General features: G+C 38.5%; 1 protein-coding gene across 1 annotated transcript in view; it reads left to right on the forward strand.

Annotated features, from left to right (window-relative positions):
• The window catches only part of Hsd17b12 (hydroxysteroid 17-beta dehydrogenase 12), a 157,964-nt gene extending 146,508 nt beyond the window's left edge, over nt 1-11,456 (forward strand). The window contains exons 10-11 of the mRNA XM_015477797.2: nt 9,767-9,916; nt 10,174-11,456. Of these exons, the coding sequence (XP_015333283.1) occupies nt 9,767-9,916; nt 10,174-10,278 (255 nt within the window). The 3' untranslated portion in view covers nt 10,279-11,456. The remainder of the gene's footprint in view (nt 1-9,766; nt 9,917-10,173) is intronic.
• The last annotated feature ends 6,808 nt before the right edge of the window (nt 11,457-18,264 follow it).

Consider the following 18,264-nt stretch of genomic DNA (forward strand, 5'->3'; position numbering starts at 1 on the left):
CCCTCCCTTCCTTCCTTCCTTCCTTCCTTCCTTCCTTCCTTCCTCTTCCTTCCTTCCACCAGGGATTAAACTCAGGACATTTTACTACTGGTTTAGTCAGCTTTTTTGCTGCTGTGATTAAAAGGACCCAACCAGAATAATTTTAGATGAGGAAAAGTTTATTTGGGGCTCACAGCTTCAGAGGTCTTAGTTCATAGAAAGCTGGCTCCATTCCTTGGGGCTCAAGGTGAGGCAGAACATCATGGCAAAGAGTATGGCATAGAGAAGCAGTCACATGATGAGCAGGAAGCAGAGAGAGACTCCATTTGACAAATACAAATTTATATCCCAAAGCCACACCCCAGTGCCCCACCTCCTCTAGCCACCCTACCTATTCAGTTACCACTCAGTTGATCCCATCCGGGGATTAATTTACTGATTGGGTTAAGGTATTCTCAACCCAATCATTTCCCCACTGAATCCTCTTACATTGTCTCACACGTCAGCTTTTGGGGGACACCTCACTTCCAAACCATAACAACCGCAAAACTACAGTCTTTTTTATTTTGAGACAGAGTCTCACTAAATTGCTGAGACTCATCCCTAGCTTTCAATCCTCCTGCCTCAGTTGCCCCCACCTCAGTTCCTGGAATCACAGGGGTACACTGCTATGCCGGGCTTCTCTCATTTTCGTAGCCTGTTACCCTCAAAGATTTTTTTCTCCAGGTTCTCTTCCCATTAATCTGGTATGACTAGAAATTACTACAAAAATACAGTATTTGTCTTCTGAAATATTTTACTTTGATAAACTTTCATTTTTGCTTAATAATGAATTCCAAATTATTTAATTTCATCAATCATTAGCTTTCTTCACATGAATTTATTTGAGATTTAAACTTAGAATGAATTTGGTGAAGGAAAGCACAGTTGTCAGGTTGTATGAACCCATCAGAATGCTGAAGGAGAATAAAAGAAGGACCTCATATTAATTCTGATGAAAGGAGCAAATAAATCTGGTCTAAACGAAACTTCAGAGTTTAAAATTATTGGGTTTTCTTTGGTGTTTTATGTCTCTAAATTTTGGGGCTAGAAGTATTTGTTAGCTGATTCCACCTCCCACTCCATCTCACATATTTTTTTTATTAAAATACAAATCAGATAATGTTGCTTTCCTTCACAGTTCTCAAATGGCTGTCCCTGAGGCTTAGGATTAAATTCACTCTCCATGGGACCATTGTCTTTCTTGACACCCTGTCGTCTTCCCCTCTCTTCAGGCCAGAGTGGACACTGGTGTCCAGTACCTTCTCTGCCCTGTGAACTACCCATGACTGGCTCCTCTCTAAGTCCATGCCACATGTCCTCCCAGTGCCCTTCATTCCTGAGCCCTGTGACCCTTGTCCTTCTTTCAAGGCTCTGGTCACAGTTCACCTACCTGGAAATCCTCGTCTCTGCTCCGTGGCACATGTGCTTATGCCTCTCCTGCCTTTAGCCTACAAACTTCTGCCTGCTGTTCTCTGGCTCTTTCTCTCTCCCCCACTTCCAGGTGTTCTTGAGGGTTTTATCTTGTTTGTCCCTGTACTGCTAATGGCACATGAACGTTCTGTTTCACTAGAGACCTGCCCTTTGCCTCGTGCCACAGAGGTCTCTGGTTTAGGCATGGTCATGCTTTGTGACACAGTCATTTGTTTCAAGGGCCTTTTGAGCTTCTTGTGTTGCTCCCATGGATTTCTGGTCTTCAGTTGTGGGTGGCTTCTGGGCGAATGCTGTGATGCAAAGTTTCAGGTTTTGTCTAATCTTCGAAAGAACAGGTATCTTTTTAGGTCTGCCTCCTTGTGAATGTCCATCAGATTACTCTTTTGTAGAAGAAGGATAGTTTTCAAATTCTAGATTGTTTTATATTACTTTCTTATTAATATTTTCACCTTGCTTCTCCCTCCCCATCCTTTTCTCAACTTGTTTCCTATAATTTCTAAGACTACCTGTTGAGAATTCAGATTTGCCAGCTGGGCGCAGTGGGACATGCCTATAATCTCTACAACTGGGAGGCCGAGGCAGGAGGATGGAAAGTTTAAAGTCAACTTTGGCAACTTAGTGAGACCCTGTGTCAAAAAAACAAAAGGGACTGGCAAGTTGCTCAGTGGTAAAGTGCCCCTGGGTTCAATCCCTAGCACCCAAGAAGAGAGAGAGAAGAGAATTCTGATTTGCCATTCTACGGTCATTTCGTGGAAATGCAAATAAACAGCAACACCCTGTGTGGTGGCGCACACCTGTAGTCCCTGCTACTTGAGAGTCTGAGGCAGGAGACCAACTTGAGCCCAGGGGTTCAGCCTGGGCAACCTGGCAAGACCCCAGCCTTTCACAAAAAAAGGGAAAAACAAAAAAGAAGCAGCAGCAGCAACAAGAAGTTATACATAAATGCCCTGGAGCTGAATTATGAGCCTCATAGACTATTGATTTGGAAGACAGAATGAGGATGAGAAGAACATTCTTGGATAAACCTTATCAAAAGTGTATTCTGTTGATGAGGACTATTGGCTCTCATTGTTACCTTATAATTAAAGATTAGTCAAAAAAAGTTATACTTAATCTTTCAAAAAGCCAGGTCAGGATTTGTCTGATTTCACTGATCTGTTATTTAAATTCCCTTAATCTGGAGTATGTCCACACCTTTCTTTGGCTTTCATGACATTGACATTTTTGAAGAGCACAGCACTCCTCTCCCATTCTTGTTTACTGAACATTTCTCATTTGGGCTTATCAGATGTTTCCTCCAAGTTAGGTTCTGATGATACTTTCCTGTCCAAAATACTACATTTGTGATGCTGTGTCCTTCTCAGGACATCTCACGGGGGAGACATAGCGTCATCTGCCCTCGTTGGTGTGGATTTTGACTCATTTCTTTCTGCCACACAGTTACTTTTATTTACCTTTGATTAATAAGCAGTCTGAGGAAAGACACTTTAAAACATGCAAGTATCCTGCTGTCTCTTGGGGTTTCCCTTAGATTTAGCATCCGGTGACGTTTCTTCATAGCCTGCCTTGTAAATACAAATAGGGACGCACTGCCTGGATATTTAGTCGTTTCAAAGCAAGAGGGCACAGCGAAAGCACACCCATCTCAGTGCTCCCTCAGTCCAGTCCATGCTTTGGTGCAGACTGCATTTGTCACCACGTGCTTAAGTGGCAGGGAGGAAAGGACACTGAACTCAGCCAGCAGACCAAGGTTTGAGTTCTGCTTTTACTGTTGAGTGATGTCTGACCTACAGAAAGTTACTTCATTACTTTGAGGCTTAATGTCCCTTCTGGCAAGTGGGATAATAAAGTGATGTATAGAGAAACACTGCGAACTCGGAAATGGTACGTAAGTATGGAGAGGAGAGAAACTTACCTTTATTGAACATTTACAGTATGCCCGTTGTTCAGCTGCTTATTCTCTCACTTGAACTAGAGGTTGACCTAGACCCCTTTTACACATAGTAAACTAGGGGTCAGTAGGAGGCATGTAACTTGCCTGAGGTCAGTTCTGTTTATCAGACAGCAAGTGCCTGCTATTTGAGAGATCCTTAGCCAGGCAGTGGAGAAAGAGGTAAAGAGGACATTGTCCTGTCCCAACGGAGAGTGACAGAAGACAGATACTTAAGCATCATACACTTTAGTGAGGTATATATATTGTGTTCCAATTTTCTTCAGTCAAGAAATATTTCAAGGGTACCTTGGGGATACAGTGGCAAAAGGGCAGCTGGAGCCCTTGCTGTGGTTGAGTTTACATTAGTCAAGAGGAGACAACAGCAAACGGGCAAACGATCCATGGATTCATGATCTGGTACAGTGGTACTGCTGTGAGGATGCTCAAGGAGGGCGAGGGCTCAAGCACGTGGGAAGGGCAGAGAGTGTTCCCATCTGGGTTTGTGCCCTGGGTTTGCGTAATTCCGAAGTCCCCTGTGTCTGCAGCGCCTCCCTGGCTCTCACAGGTGCTGCTTTGTGACACAGTTTTCCTCCCAAGACCTGGGAAGCCAGTCTCTAAAGATGCTGTCAACCGGGAGACCATTTGCCAACTGAAACCATCCCTAAGGTTTACTTTGCCTGCCTCTTTGCCACAGGAGCAGAGAAGAAGCAGGGAGAGACGTCCTGAGCCCGGGGGTGGGGGGTGGGGTGGCTGTAGGTTTCAGCTGCCCTGAAAATGAGGTGTTTTTTCTTATTCTTAGCAATAGATTACCAAAAAAACCACACCATTAAATTTGAACTTACCAACACAAAGAAATCCTTTGGGCCCCATTCCTTTAAGTTATCACCTTACAGTTCTTATGTCTTTTTTTGTTTATGAGAGTTGATAGTTTTATTAGTTCAGTTAAAAAATGTGATTTTTAAAATCAGAATAAACTAAATTTGCTTTCATCTGTGAAATTTAGAAAACGAATAGGACAAACTAAAGGAGAAAACAAAATTCAAGGATTTAAAAAAATGCAGTAGAGGTCTGTTGGGCTTCAAAGAGCTAAAAAGGTGAAAATTAAGAAATGGCTCCTGGGAAACACATGTATCCACCCGTTTTTCTTGCTAATTGTCAGTGACAATAAAAGGAGGTAATAGAGTGTGTCTTTAGTGCCAGTGGAGTCTAAACAGAGCTATAGAGCGACATAAAGATCCTCTCTGGAAATATTCAGATCTGGTCAACTGCACCCGCTTTAACAAATGGCTTCAGAATAGCAAGATTAGATCAACTGGAATAATGGGACTCCAACGAGGTGAGTCTCCACGTGTCAGGGATGATATCCATCTATTTTTCTTGGCCTTTTACGACAGTGTTGCACCACAAGCTCTATTAACCTACTCAGTCCCTCCAAACCACTAACTCTGTGTCCAGAGGGAAGATAACCAGATAGTTACCCCAGCAGTCAGATATTCTCTGTGGAAAATGATATTCTTGCACCTCTTACAGGATGTGAAGATTCAGCCAAATACTTTAAGTGGTCAAGATGAAATTTAAATCCAAGTCAGTCTGATTTCATCTAATGCTGATCTCCGCCCCCAGCCACCTCCTCCGCTACTCCACTGCCTCTTTCTCTCACCTCCCAAGTTCAATCCATAAGGAAGCCCTACGACTTTAGTTTATCCTTGAAACATACCCACCTTCTGACCACTTCTCATGACCTCCACTGCTTCCGCTCTGACCTGAGCCACTATCTTACCCAGGATGCTGGTGCAGGATGCTCCCAGTCTGGCCTCCCTGTCCCTGTCCCCATGCTTGCCTGAAGCCCCTGCAGTCTGCTCACAGCAGCCAGAGTAATCAGAACACACAGTCTTCCATGGCTTTTCATCTCTTTCAGAGTAAAACCATGAGTTTTTATCACCTACAGTGTTCTCATTTCAAACTTCCACATTATCTTACAGCCTACCCTCCCACTACATCTCTGTTCTCCTTGCAGTTCCCGAAATGCTCTGAGCACACACTCACCTCAGGGCCTTTGCACTAGCTGTTCCCCCTCAGTCTAAAAGGCTTTGGGCTGGCTTCCCTCCCTTGTTTCAGATCTTTGCTTATGTGTCACCCATGGGAAAGGCCTTTGTTGATTTATCTAACTGTAGAAACAGCCTCTACTACCTATATCCTATACCAGTGTCCCCCTACTAAACATAAGCTCTGTAAGATTAGGGACTGTTTTGTGCACATTTATGTTCCTAGAGCCTAAATATCGTTCTATGTGCTCAGGAAATCAGTATTGTTAAATGAATGCCTGTTTTACAATTACACCATTTTTCCTTTCATTCTTTGAATGTTGACATATAAATTCCATGTTTGGAGACAGGTCACTTGTAGAATTATTAGCCAGCATTGGTCAAGGGTTTTCTTTGTGCAAATCATAATATGTTGAATTCCTTTATTTTGAGCTTAAATGCCAAAATGTGTACCTATTTTTTATTGCCATGTAGCCAGAACTCTCTGCACCCTCAGAACAATTCCTTTTTCCCAACATTTTCTGGGCTATTTAAGGTTTTCTACCAATAAGATAATCAGGGTCCCTTTTGTAAGGAAGCTGATTTCATTGTCTGCAAGTAGAGTAATACAAACTCCGGAACTATAGTGTCTGTGTACAATTATTCAGGTTTTCTGAAGATTTCAGAAATAGAAGATGAATACACAAATTCAAGGAAGTGAAGTGCCCCTGATATATCTCACAGGAGCCTAACCTGTGCCTTAGGAATGTGCTGGCCACACTGGTGAATTTAATTCCCAGAAACAGCAAATTAGACCCCAAGTCTAGAATCCCATATTGTGCAAATAGACTGAGGCCTGGAGTCCTCTTGTCCATGTTATCCCAGACCCTTGCCAAGAATTGTTCTGTGATCATTTATAAATATGAGAAGGTGTATTTAGTACACAGTTGACTGCACATGAAAGATGCTCCGTGGGAAGTCCCAGAATTCCGTATTTGGCTCTTGAGTGTCTGCCGTGCAGCTTTGAGCATCCTCTTTCCCGCTGCTCCATGGCATTAAATTGTAGTAGCTTTCCTGCTCTGAACCAAGACCCCTCAACTGTCCTGTAAAGACCAGATACCGAAGCATTCTACTTGATTGGGGGGGGGGGGAATAACCAAATTGTTCCAGGGATAGATAGATAGATAGATAAATAAATAAATGATTTTTTGGGGGGTGGGTACCAGGGATTGAACTTAGGGGCACTCAACCACTGAGCCACATCCCCAGCCCTATTTTGTATTTCATTTAGAGACAGGGCCTCACTGAGTTGCTTGGCACCTTGCTGTTGCTGAGACTGGCTTTGAACTCGCGATCCTCCTGCCTCAGCCTCCTGAGCCACTGGGATTACAGGCCATTAACAGTTTTTGCTTTATGACCTAACCAGTTATTTTCAGTTTAAGATTCTAAATTTGGGAAATCAGGATACTTGCCCGCATCTATTGCTGTCAAGGTCAGGTTGTTTCTGAGCTGGCAAAATTTGTATAGCAACCTGTTGAGCTTAAACAACTTCAAAATTTTTCTGCCCAGAACACTTCCCATAAAAGTATGTGTATCTTCTTGACCTGTTTCCCATGATGTTTTCCTGAGTAAGGACAAAAATGGAGCCAGGCGCAGTGGTGCACTAATCCCAGCAGCTCAGGAAGCTGAGGCAGGCTTCTTTGCCTTTGTTTAGATAGATCATCTGGCTTAATCTTCACAGTATTTAAAATTTTGGTGTAAACTCTCATTATCAACTTTCTGGTGTAATAATCTTATGGACCATAGCGGTAGAAAGGGCCCTAAATACTACTACTCTTCAGTGCTATCCATATGAAATGGGTTTTTTGACAAGTTCTTTCAGTAGGTATTGATTGTGCCCCTACTGTATACCAGGTGCTGTTCTAAGCATTGACAGTACAGTGGCAAATGAGGAGGGTGTGTTCTAGAACTTGATACCATCCAGTGATTGGATGTAGTTTTTTTTTTTTTTTCCCCACCGCTGTTTTGCCTCCTTCACACATTGCCAGTGTTTGAACTTTATTACCTACTTCTTAGTTCCCTGAGAACATCATGTTCTTTCATGTCTCCCTATTTGTTTATATGGTAGGCGCCTCCACTTTGTTTAGGACTTAGCGCAAAAGCACCACCTTGATTTTAAACCCTTATGGAAGTAAATACTCTTTACAGAAGAGAATTTGCATTTCTTAGTTGGGAAAACAGTTGGACTTGGAATTCCTGTGTGCATCTCTTGTCCCCTCCTCCCCAGAGCCAGGGTCTTTTCTAGACTCTTACGACAGTTTAGCTGAGTGATGAGTTAACTTGTGGCACCATCAAGTGGTTCAGTCAGGCAATGCAGTGTAATTTTCTTACAAGATCAAGAATCCAGTTTATGCCATATGCATATTAAAGGGGAGAGGAAGGAAGGGTGGATGGAAGAAAGAACCAGAAATTATAATGCAATTGAAAAGTATAATTACCAGACCATCTGCATCTCAAGAGGCTCAGAACTTAACAGAATCTTAGCAGGTTTGATCTATATGTGGGAATGTTTTTTCAAATCCTCACTTTTTTTTTATAACCACTAAATCAGAGACACAGAGATGAGAAAAGTTTTGCTTATGTTCCTTCATTATTTGAGATCAGAGTATAAACATATTTTCTGGGGGTTTTGGGTGCTCAGCTTTGCTTGGTGAACAAACTTGACTTACCCATTGAACTCCACATTTTATACTTGGTGTCAGTCGGTGATAACTCTTTGGGCTGTGCTTATATCCTCACAACAAAACTTTGGTTTTGAAATCAAAGTCTTTTTTGACCAAAAACAAAAAACTTACTCCTTAAGTGAGGGGTAAATGGATAGTGATATTTCCATAAAAACCCAAATTCTCAATCATTTTAAGTTGGATCAGATACTCATGTGCTTAGTGAAATTAGTTTACTTGGTGTAGGTTTGTGGCTTCAGGGATAAGAAAGAGAAAGAGGGAGAGTGACAGTGGCCAGTCCTGGGGTTCTAGACTCTGTTGGGTTGAAGTTTCAGGTTATATACCAAGAGTGGTGGGCTGTATTCTTTGACTTATACTCGGGGGTGGGAAAAATACAAAATGACAAAGCCTGCATATATACATAATGCCAAAGGGACAGGGAACCATTCCTTCCAGATCTCAGCAAGAAGGAAACCCATAATGGAACAGACCTTAATTACATTCCTAATGTGGAAGTTTTGATTTTGACCACCACCTGTTGGAACGGATCCTCCTCTTTCACAGAAGCCTCGTGGTGATTTATACCATTTATACCCTCTCCTTTCACACGCGTTGGACAGAATACGTTCACCTTTGGTGAACTGCAATGCCCATGTTATTTCAAATTACAGAAGAAACCTCTTTTGTCACAACTCAGGACTCGTTGTAATAGGGTTTCCTGTTATGGGATTCTATGTTGAGTCACATCCAAAATGTACCAAGCATAAGCAATAAATGACATTCATAAAATTCCTCTAAAAGCTCACATTCAGTTTTGTCAAACCCTATCTGTCCTGTCAGGTGTCTTTGTTGCTCAAGCAGTTTACACATTGTTTATACAGTCTTTCCAACCACCTCATCCCCACCCACCCCCCCAAGCCCCCTGCCCAAAAAAAAAAAAAAGCTAAAAAGAAGTAGTCCTATCCTGTCACTAGCAAAGTTTATAAAACTCAGAATCAGAATGCTAAGAAATTAGGGAAGAAAAGTGATAGTTTAAGGCTAAGAAAATGAAATATCTGTTGTAGGACTAAAGTTTATAGAGCAAGCTTAATTCATAATAAATTATGGGGGAAATGAGTACCATCTCTTTAGAAGGATACAGTGTCAAAATTCTTACTTACTGGTTCTGCACACCAGTGTTCCTTCAGTGAGATCATCCTCTCCCTCAGTCTCCGCTCTCTGGATTGCTATCAATACCTTCCTTTTCTTTCTTTTTTTTTAAAAATATTTTTCTTTAGTTGTAGACAGACACAATGACTTTATTTTTTATTTATTTATTTTTATGTGGTGCTGAGGATCGAACCCAGTGCCTCACAACATTAGGCGAGTGCTCTACCGCTGAGCCACAACCCCAGCCTCAATGCCTTTCTTTTAAAGGTTCCAGACAGTGTGTTTCCATTTCTTTTTAATATTTTCCTCAGTCTCATTCTATTTTATTCATAGATTGACTTACTACAGTTTGTTTTATGCTTCATGTGTTCTCTCAGGCTGTGTTTAGATGGCTGCTTTTCTTCTTTCTCTACAGCTGTCAGTCAAGCATCACGTCAGTTTTGAGTTTGTGGGCTTCTGATCAGTGACATGTTTTGTCTTTCTAGAGTGTCCTGCCATTCTACGTAGCTACAAAACTGGCTAAAATCCGAAAGCCAACTTGGGACAAGCCCTCTTCAGAGACATTTGTGAAATCTGCAATTAAAACAGTAGGCTTGCAGTCCCGAACCAATGGATACCTGATCCATTCTCTTATGGTATGTTGATTTTTAAGTCTCACATCAGTACTTTCTGGTTTTGGGTTTTTCTTTCTCATTGAGTCACAAAACAGTGACACAAAATAGTATATATTGTTAATCTAACAGGGCATCTGTGCATTATTTTAAACTGTACACCCAAGAACTTTAAAAATCTACCTGTAAGTAAAATAACAATTTAGTAACATCAGGTCATCGGCTTCAATTAGCCCAGATTGTATGCTATAATTACATATCTCCCCCATTTCTTTCTCTAGGGCTCAATAAACTCCATCCTGCCTTCTTGGATTTATCTTAAAATATCCATGGGTCTCAACAAGTCCCTGAGGGCTCGCTATCTGAAGAAAGCCAAGAAGAACTAAACGTCATCCCACAGCCAGATGCTTCTGCCTGTGCACGTTAGCTGCAGGGCACCCACCAGTCCCCAGAAGCTGCTGTTGTCATTGCAGCAATTGCTAACCTAGCCAAATGTTGTCATGATTTGGAGGAAAAAAGAAGTTGCTTTTAGAAGTTCCCGACACATGTTCTGGATTCCACCAGAACTAATTTTGAAGTTTAATATAAACACTCATATAAAATGGATGTAGAACTCATATTACCAAGAACAATTTAATAGGAAAAAACATGATTATAGCAAATCACAGAATGACAAACATAAAAACCATCTGTTCCATCTGGCCCCAAAGTCAGTGATCATTATTATATTTTCTCTGAAAACATACCATAAAATATAATCACTAGCAATTCTTTTTTTCCTTTTTTTAAAAAATTTTACTCACTTTGACGGAATGGGGATTAATTAATTTGCTTGTTGGTGACAGTAATGATTTTGAAAAAATGGGGAATTAATTTGCTTATTGGTGGCCAAACTGTAATTTACATAGATCTCTATAAGGTTTTCTAAATGTATATACCAATTTATATGTTTATATGGAACTATTCCTTCTAAAAAGTATAATTATGAAAGAGGGAATTATTTCTGACACGTAAAGCCCACTAAAATAAGCTTTATTATAACATGTTATTTCTTCTCAGTTTACACAAATGTAAATACTGAAACTGTGCAGTATGATTGAATTATAAAGATAAGTGGACCAAGGCTGGGGTTGTGGCTCAGTGGTAGAGTGCTTGCCTAGTACGCATGAGTCACTGGGTTCGATCCCCAGCACCACATTAAAAAAAACTAAATAGCATACAATGAATCAAAGCTTTCTGCTGTCATGTAGAACTGATTCGAACTAATACAAAATAAGTTTTTTTAAAACGAAGTTTAAAAAAATAAAGGTATATTAAAAAAAAAAGATAAATGGATCAAAATGTACATTGAGGCTGACCATCCCTATGGTACCACTGACACCCCAACTCAGGACCTGCACAGACCCCAGCCTTCTTTGTTTTCGCTCTGCACCAATATTGCTCACATGTATGAAAACAGACTACTTAAATAATAATGGCTATCATGGAAATGGCATTGTACTTGTTAAATTGGAACCCTACAGTACTGATACAATTAGCTTTAATAAAAGGTGATATAACCATGGGTTGAATGAAAGCATATTTTTTTGTTCTAGAAACTTAAGATCATATTTGTGTTGGCTTACATAAGACTGACTTTTATCCTGCTTCAAAATCTGTAGGGATGTCACGAGGAAGAATTCAATACTGTGAAATACGCAGCACAGAAAGGTGGGCCTTTATCTAGGCTGTGTCTCCTAGTTTTAAGCACCAGTAAATTTGTAAAAAGAAAAGAAAAAAAATTAAATTGGGTTAAGTGTTTCTGGCTATTAATTTTGCCAGTTCAGGACTTAAAAAGAAGGAAAAAAAACACACGCACAAATTACCATCTTCTGGGCTGGGGTTGTGGCTCAGAGGTAGAGCACTCACCTAGCACACGCAAGGTCCTGGGTTCAATCTCAGCACCACATAAAAATAAATAAATAGAATAAAAGTATTGTGTGCAACTACAACTAAAAAATAAATATTAAAAATTACCATATTATATCAGAATCATCATGGAAAAGAAAAGGTATTTTAGCACTCAAAAAGTAGGAAGAACATAATACAAGAATAAAGGATAGTCACTTAAATAAACGTAGCTTTATTCAATTTAAAACACATCCTTTTGCCTTTTCCCCCTCTCTCCTCTTATTACAGAGATAGTGACACCGCAATGACCTGGACAGTATTTTATATGCTTTCACACATTGGTTGATTGGCATGGTTGTTTTTGTGGAAAGGTGGAAGATAGGACCTGGGGGTAAATACATGAGGAATTGGTTGGCAAGACCAGTATACTGCAAGATACAAAATGCTTCTTCTGTTACCCCAGTTAGAAAATAGTTTGCACAGACATGCAAAATATATCTCAATTGGCATTAGAGAAAGTATCTTAAAACAAAGGTTTGTACAATTCTGATTGCCCTAATGTGAGTCCCACAAGCACTTGGAATAAACAAGTAACTGTGAAGTGATATTGTTAGTCTTCCATTTTCTCAAATAGTCTTGCCCTAAAAAGATGAATTATATGTTCTCATTTGCTACTTATTTCATTGAAGTGTAATAATAGAACTGAACTTTATATAGTGAATGTTAATCTGAATATGATTCAATGTGTAAAAGATTTACTGTGATATTATTTTATAGGAATGAAATGAGCTTTAGTACTATAATTTCTTATCTCCATTTACACCAAAAGTAAGCTGAGATTTCAGTGGTCCTGCATTCTGTTGCTTTACTCTGTAGTTTACCAGTGTGAAAGCAAATGATTGAAGCTTTTCGGTATGTTGGAAACAATTTAGTTTAAAATTTTTTACTTTGTGGTATTCTAATATCTTTAGCATATTTGTACTGCTCATTTCATTGTGCAAAACATGTAGATATGGACAATTTAAATTCCCTCATTGAAAGTTGTTATGGTTTGAATATGAAGTGTCCCCCCCGCCCAAAGATGCATATGATGAAGGCTTGGTCCCTGATGCAACAGTGTTCAGAGTGGGGTTTGGGGGAAAGGATTGGATCGTGATGACTGTGACCTCATCAGTGAATTAGCCCATCGAGGGATTCCTAGCTGTGAAAGGACTATTGGAACGTGGTGGAAACTATAGGAGGTGAAGCCTCGTTGGAGGGAGTGAATCCTTGAGGGCATGCCCTTGGAGACTCTGTCTTGTCTCTTTCTCTGCTTTCTAGCCACCATGAGATAAGCAGCTTTCCTCCACCCTCACCCAGGGCCCTCACCTAGCTATCTGCCTCACTTCAGTACCAAAGCAATGGAACTAACCAACTATGAAGTGAAACCTCTGAAACCCTGAGCCAAAATAAATTCTTCCTCTTTTGCTTTTGTTAAGCATTTTGTCATAGTATTGTAAAGCTTACTAACATAGAAATATAATTATTTTTTCTACTGAGATATTTGGAGGCATCTAGAAATATAATATTGTATTTAGCATGGACACAAATAATTTTTAATGTGAATGGTGTATTACAACTATGTCCATTCTCCTTTTACGTGTCATTAAAAAGTAAACCAAATGGATAATACAAATGGCCATCCCGAAAGGATATAAGCAAGCTTAACTTCCACATTACAAAAGTTTCTAAGTGTACTGTTCATTAAATTTTTTTGAGTACTATGTGTGCTACGGGGGAAAATGAAGCAGGGTAAGGAGGATGGGGAAGCAGTGTGGATGAGACAGAGGTAGAAGCCTTGTTTGTGGTGGCCATGAATGAGTGATCAGGCTTTGAAAGTCTTGAGCGAGCTTTTCAGCTACCTGAGGAAGCCTTTCAGTCAAACCAGCTAGTGCAGATGTCCAAGGAGGGAGGTATATCTGTGTTTCCAGCCCACACATTGACATACACACTAAGTGATGTGTTTCCTGAGCATTTTGTTTCATAGACTTGCTTTAGTATATTTTAGTTATAACCATTTAATAATGAAGCAGTTTTACATTCTTGAACATATTCCATTATCTTTCTGCATGGCTGAATTTAGTTTGCTTGTATCTTACTTGGGTTTGTGTGAATAGATTTGTGAAATCTTTCTCATTTTTTGGTCTGGTTTTATTGTCAAGATTATAATTACTTCATTACATAATTTGGGAAGCATGGCCTATTTTACTGTACTCTGAGAATTATAAAAAAATGGAACGACCTATTCTTTGAAAGTTTCTAAAACTATCTAGTCCTAGTATTTATTAGTGAGGAGACTTTTAACTACTGACAGTTTCTTTAATGATAATTAGACTATTCAGGATTTCTAATTTTTCTTGAATCAATTTTGAAAAATATTCTAAGTAGTCACTCATTACACACACATAAATGTATTAGCATAAAGTAGCTCAGGGAAATAAATGTCTTATTTAAACTTCTACTGAATATGTACTTAATATTTCCTTTTCTGATATTTGTGTTGTCTTTCTTTTTCTTGACCATTGGCCAGAAGTTTGTCCATTTTATTAATTTTTTTAAGAATGAAATTTTGAATTGATTAATTCTCTGTCCTTCTCTTTCATATGCTGCTTGTTAATAGTTTATTCTGTTTACTTTTTCTTATTTCATTAGTTAGATATTTAACTCATTGATGTTCAATGTTTTTTTCTTGAATAAGTATCTAAATGTATTTGAATTATCTCCTTTGTTACATCTCACAATTATGTGTGTGAATATAAATGTATGTATATACACAGATACACATTTTATTGTTTTTCAGTTGCTAATATGAACATGATGATTCCTCTGACCTGTGAATTATTTAAAAATGTTTTAAGTGTGCAAAACTTATGGCTTTTATATATATATATATATATATATATATATATATATANTTTTTTTTTTAAAGAACCAAACGTTGGGCTGGGGTTGTAGCTCAGTGGTAGAGTGTTTGCCTAGCACATATGAGGCCCTGAGCTCAATCCTCAGCACCACATAGGATAAATAAATAAAATAAAGGTATTGTATCCATCTATAGCTACTAAAAAATATTTTTAAAAAACAAATGTTAATATCACCATTAGTAAGACAGATGTGTGTTTGTGTGTCCTGATGAGATGCCCTGGAGACACGAAGCACTGATGTGCTCTTCCTGACCAAAATGCATGACCTGAACCTAGTCAGTAAGAAATACCAGATAAAGCTAAATCAAGGAATGCTCTCAGAGTTATCAGTCGCTGCTTGTCAAAAGTTTAAAGTTAAATGAGACTAAAAAGATGTGGATTCTTATCCAGATGAAATTTTTCCAGCTTTTGTTCAATGGGGCATTTTTTAAACAATTGGTGAAAATTGAGTAAAATCTGTAAGTTAAAAAAGCATGCTGTCATATTGATTGTTCAGGTTTTGATAATTATATTTTGGTATAATTGTTTTAAGAAAAAGTCTTCCTTTAGGAAATACACACTGCAGTATTTAGGGATAATGGAACATTGTATATGCACCTGAATCTCGAGAGAAAAAGAAGTCAGTGAATTATATATAAAGGAAATGGTACAGCAAATGTAAAATGTTAACATTTGGAGAATCTAGGTGAAGGTATGTATGAATTCTTTGTACTGTTTGCAAATTTACTGTAAATCAATTTATTTCAAAATAGTTAAAATTTTCTTGTTCTAATGAATTGCTTTGTGGGCAAAAACATGTGAGTATGATATAGCTTAGGCAAATTATTGTGATTTTTCTCTGCCTTGACTTTGCCACCCAAAAAGTGAAAACATTTCATAGATTGTTGTGAACATAAGTTAATACACTTAAATTACCTAGAGCCCAACCAGGCATAAAGTGTGTGTGTGTGTGTGTGTGGTGTGTATGTGTATCTCCCTCCCTAAACACTAGCCATGACCATGTTATCTTACATGGAAAAGGGGGTCTTTTCAGAGTGATTTAAGTTAAGGGCCTGAAGGTGGAGAGACTTTCTTGGATTATCCAGATGGATCCTAAATGCAATCCCAAGTGTCTTTTTTTGTTTTTATACGTACATACATAAATATGTGTGTGTATAAAGTTTAAAATCTTTTAGTTATAGATGGACAAAATATCTTTATTTTTGTTTTTATCTCATTTTTATGTGGTACTGAGGATCGAACCCAGTACCTTATGTGTGCAAGGCAAGCGCTCTGCCACTGAGCTACAGCCTCAGCCCCCCGAGTGTTTTTAATAAAAGAGTAGGATAATTGTATTTTGGTATAATTGTTTTACAAAAAGGAGCGAAGTCAGTGTGACCACAGAGGCAGAGAGCAAAGTGGTGTGGACACAGCCAAGTAATGTCACTAGCCACAAGATGAGACATCCAAGGAGAGAGTATATCTGTGTTTCCAGCCTGGAAGAGGCAAGGAACATTTTCTCCTCCTAGATGTCTGGAGGGTAAGGACCCTGCCATCAGTTTAACACTGGAACAGTAATACTGAATTTGATTTTTGGCCTGTAGCAAACTTTGTTTCAAACTGGTGTGTTCATGACCATTTGTTAGCCTTAAGAAAACAAATGTAAACTTTTTATTATTAACTATTGGAAATTTTTTGAAACTTGTTTGATGTTCAGATATGTCCAATTTTTAAGTATTCTTCATGTGCTTAAGAAAGTTTTTATTCTAGTTATTGTTTACTATGTCTTTGAATCAGATTTAATCATGGTGTTCAAACCTTTCATATCTTTGCTAACTTTTGTCTACCTGACCTATCAAAGATGTTCAAATTCTCTTTGTAATAGTAGTTTTGTCAGTTTCTTCTGTTTTAATCATTTTTAGTCAATGCATTTTATTGAGTGAGTAAAGTAATTCTTATGTCATCCTGGAAGTGACTTCCTTAATGGCAGTGCTTTTTGTCTCAACACCTGTTTTCTGTGATCTCAGTAATCACCTTTGCTTTGTTTAGGGTATTATTTATTGCATATTTTTTCAGTCCTTTTACTTCCTATCTTTCCATGTGTTTATGTTTTAGCTTTGAATCTTGTTAAGCCAAATAAGCCTTTGTCGATTTCTGCCTTTTGAGGCAAGTTCATTCCATTTATGTGTGTTAGTATTTCTAAAGCATCATTAACTTTTCTGCCATATTATTTCTGATATTTGTTTCTTTAAGTGTTGTTTTTTCTCACTTCTTGTTGGAATGCTGGTTTCTGTGTTGTTAGTGACTTAGATGCTGTTTCTCCCTCCTTGTTTGTTTAGAAATTTTACATTGTATTTCCCTGTATTTACTTCTTCAGCTTTTTCAGAACATACTCAATACAATCTAAAATTATGTGGTGACATAATGCTATCTTTAATAACAAGGTACTTTAGAACATTATTATGATCAACCCTTTCCTGATTTACATGCTGTTGTGGACCATTATTCTAATCTAATTCTAAAACCCTATAAATTAGGGCTGGGGCTATAGCTCAGTGTACAGCACTTGCCTAGCAGCATGTGTGAGGCACTGGGTTTGAACCTTAACACCACATATAAATAAATAAAATAAGGTATTGTGTCCATCTACGACTAAAAAAATAAAACCCATAAATTAGACATTTTTGTTATTATTTCATGCACACACCTGTGTATAAAATAAATTGCTACCTGTTTATCTATTCTTTATACACCTTAAGTCTCAGAATATTTGAGCATGTCATAGTTTAACTGGCACCATTTCTTTTCTTTACTAGTGCTATTTAAAATAGTTGTGTGGTTTAGAATGGATGGCATCTTGAAGTTAGTGAGATGCTGACTTCCAGTGTTGGGGTTGGTGCTCAGAGGTCAAAATCTGTGTGGTAGTTTTCTGTAGGTGATATATCTAAGTGTGGAACTCTATCGATACTTGGCTTCTAGTATGCTTTTTTTTTTTTAATCTCTGAATCCATGTCTTCATCAGACATGATCTCAGTAGTAGGCAGGAGATATCAGGCACTATCTCATTGTCTGCAGGTGAGACTTCAGTTTCAAGTGCTGTGTCTTCATTCTCTCCATCCCTCTTTCATTCTTTCCATCTTTGTCTTCCCGAGCTGCATGATGTATATTTCCTTCATGTCTTTATTCCACTTATCTCGTTCTCTCCTATGTCTTAATCTGCTATTAAATCTATTCACCACATAATTTTAAAAGTATATTTAGTCGTCAATGAACCTTTATTTTATTTGTTTATATGTGGTGTTGAGAATGAACCCAGGGCCTCACACATGCCAGGCAAGTGGTCTACCACAACCCTAGCCCTCACCACAAATTTTGTTATGTTTCTCATTTTTAAAACTTCTTTTTTTCTTAAATTATTTATTTATTCTAATTAGTTATACATGATGGCAGAATGCAATTCATTTCATATTACACATATAGAGCACAACTTTTCAAGTCACTGGTTGTACACAAAGTATTTTCACACCATTCATGTCTTAT

This window comes from Marmota marmota, unplaced genomic scaffold (genome assembly GCF_001458135.2).
Source record: "Marmota marmota marmota unplaced genomic scaffold, marMar, whole genome shotgun sequence".
Taxonomy (NCBI): Eukaryota; Metazoa; Chordata; class Mammalia; order Rodentia; family Sciuridae; genus Marmota; species Marmota marmota.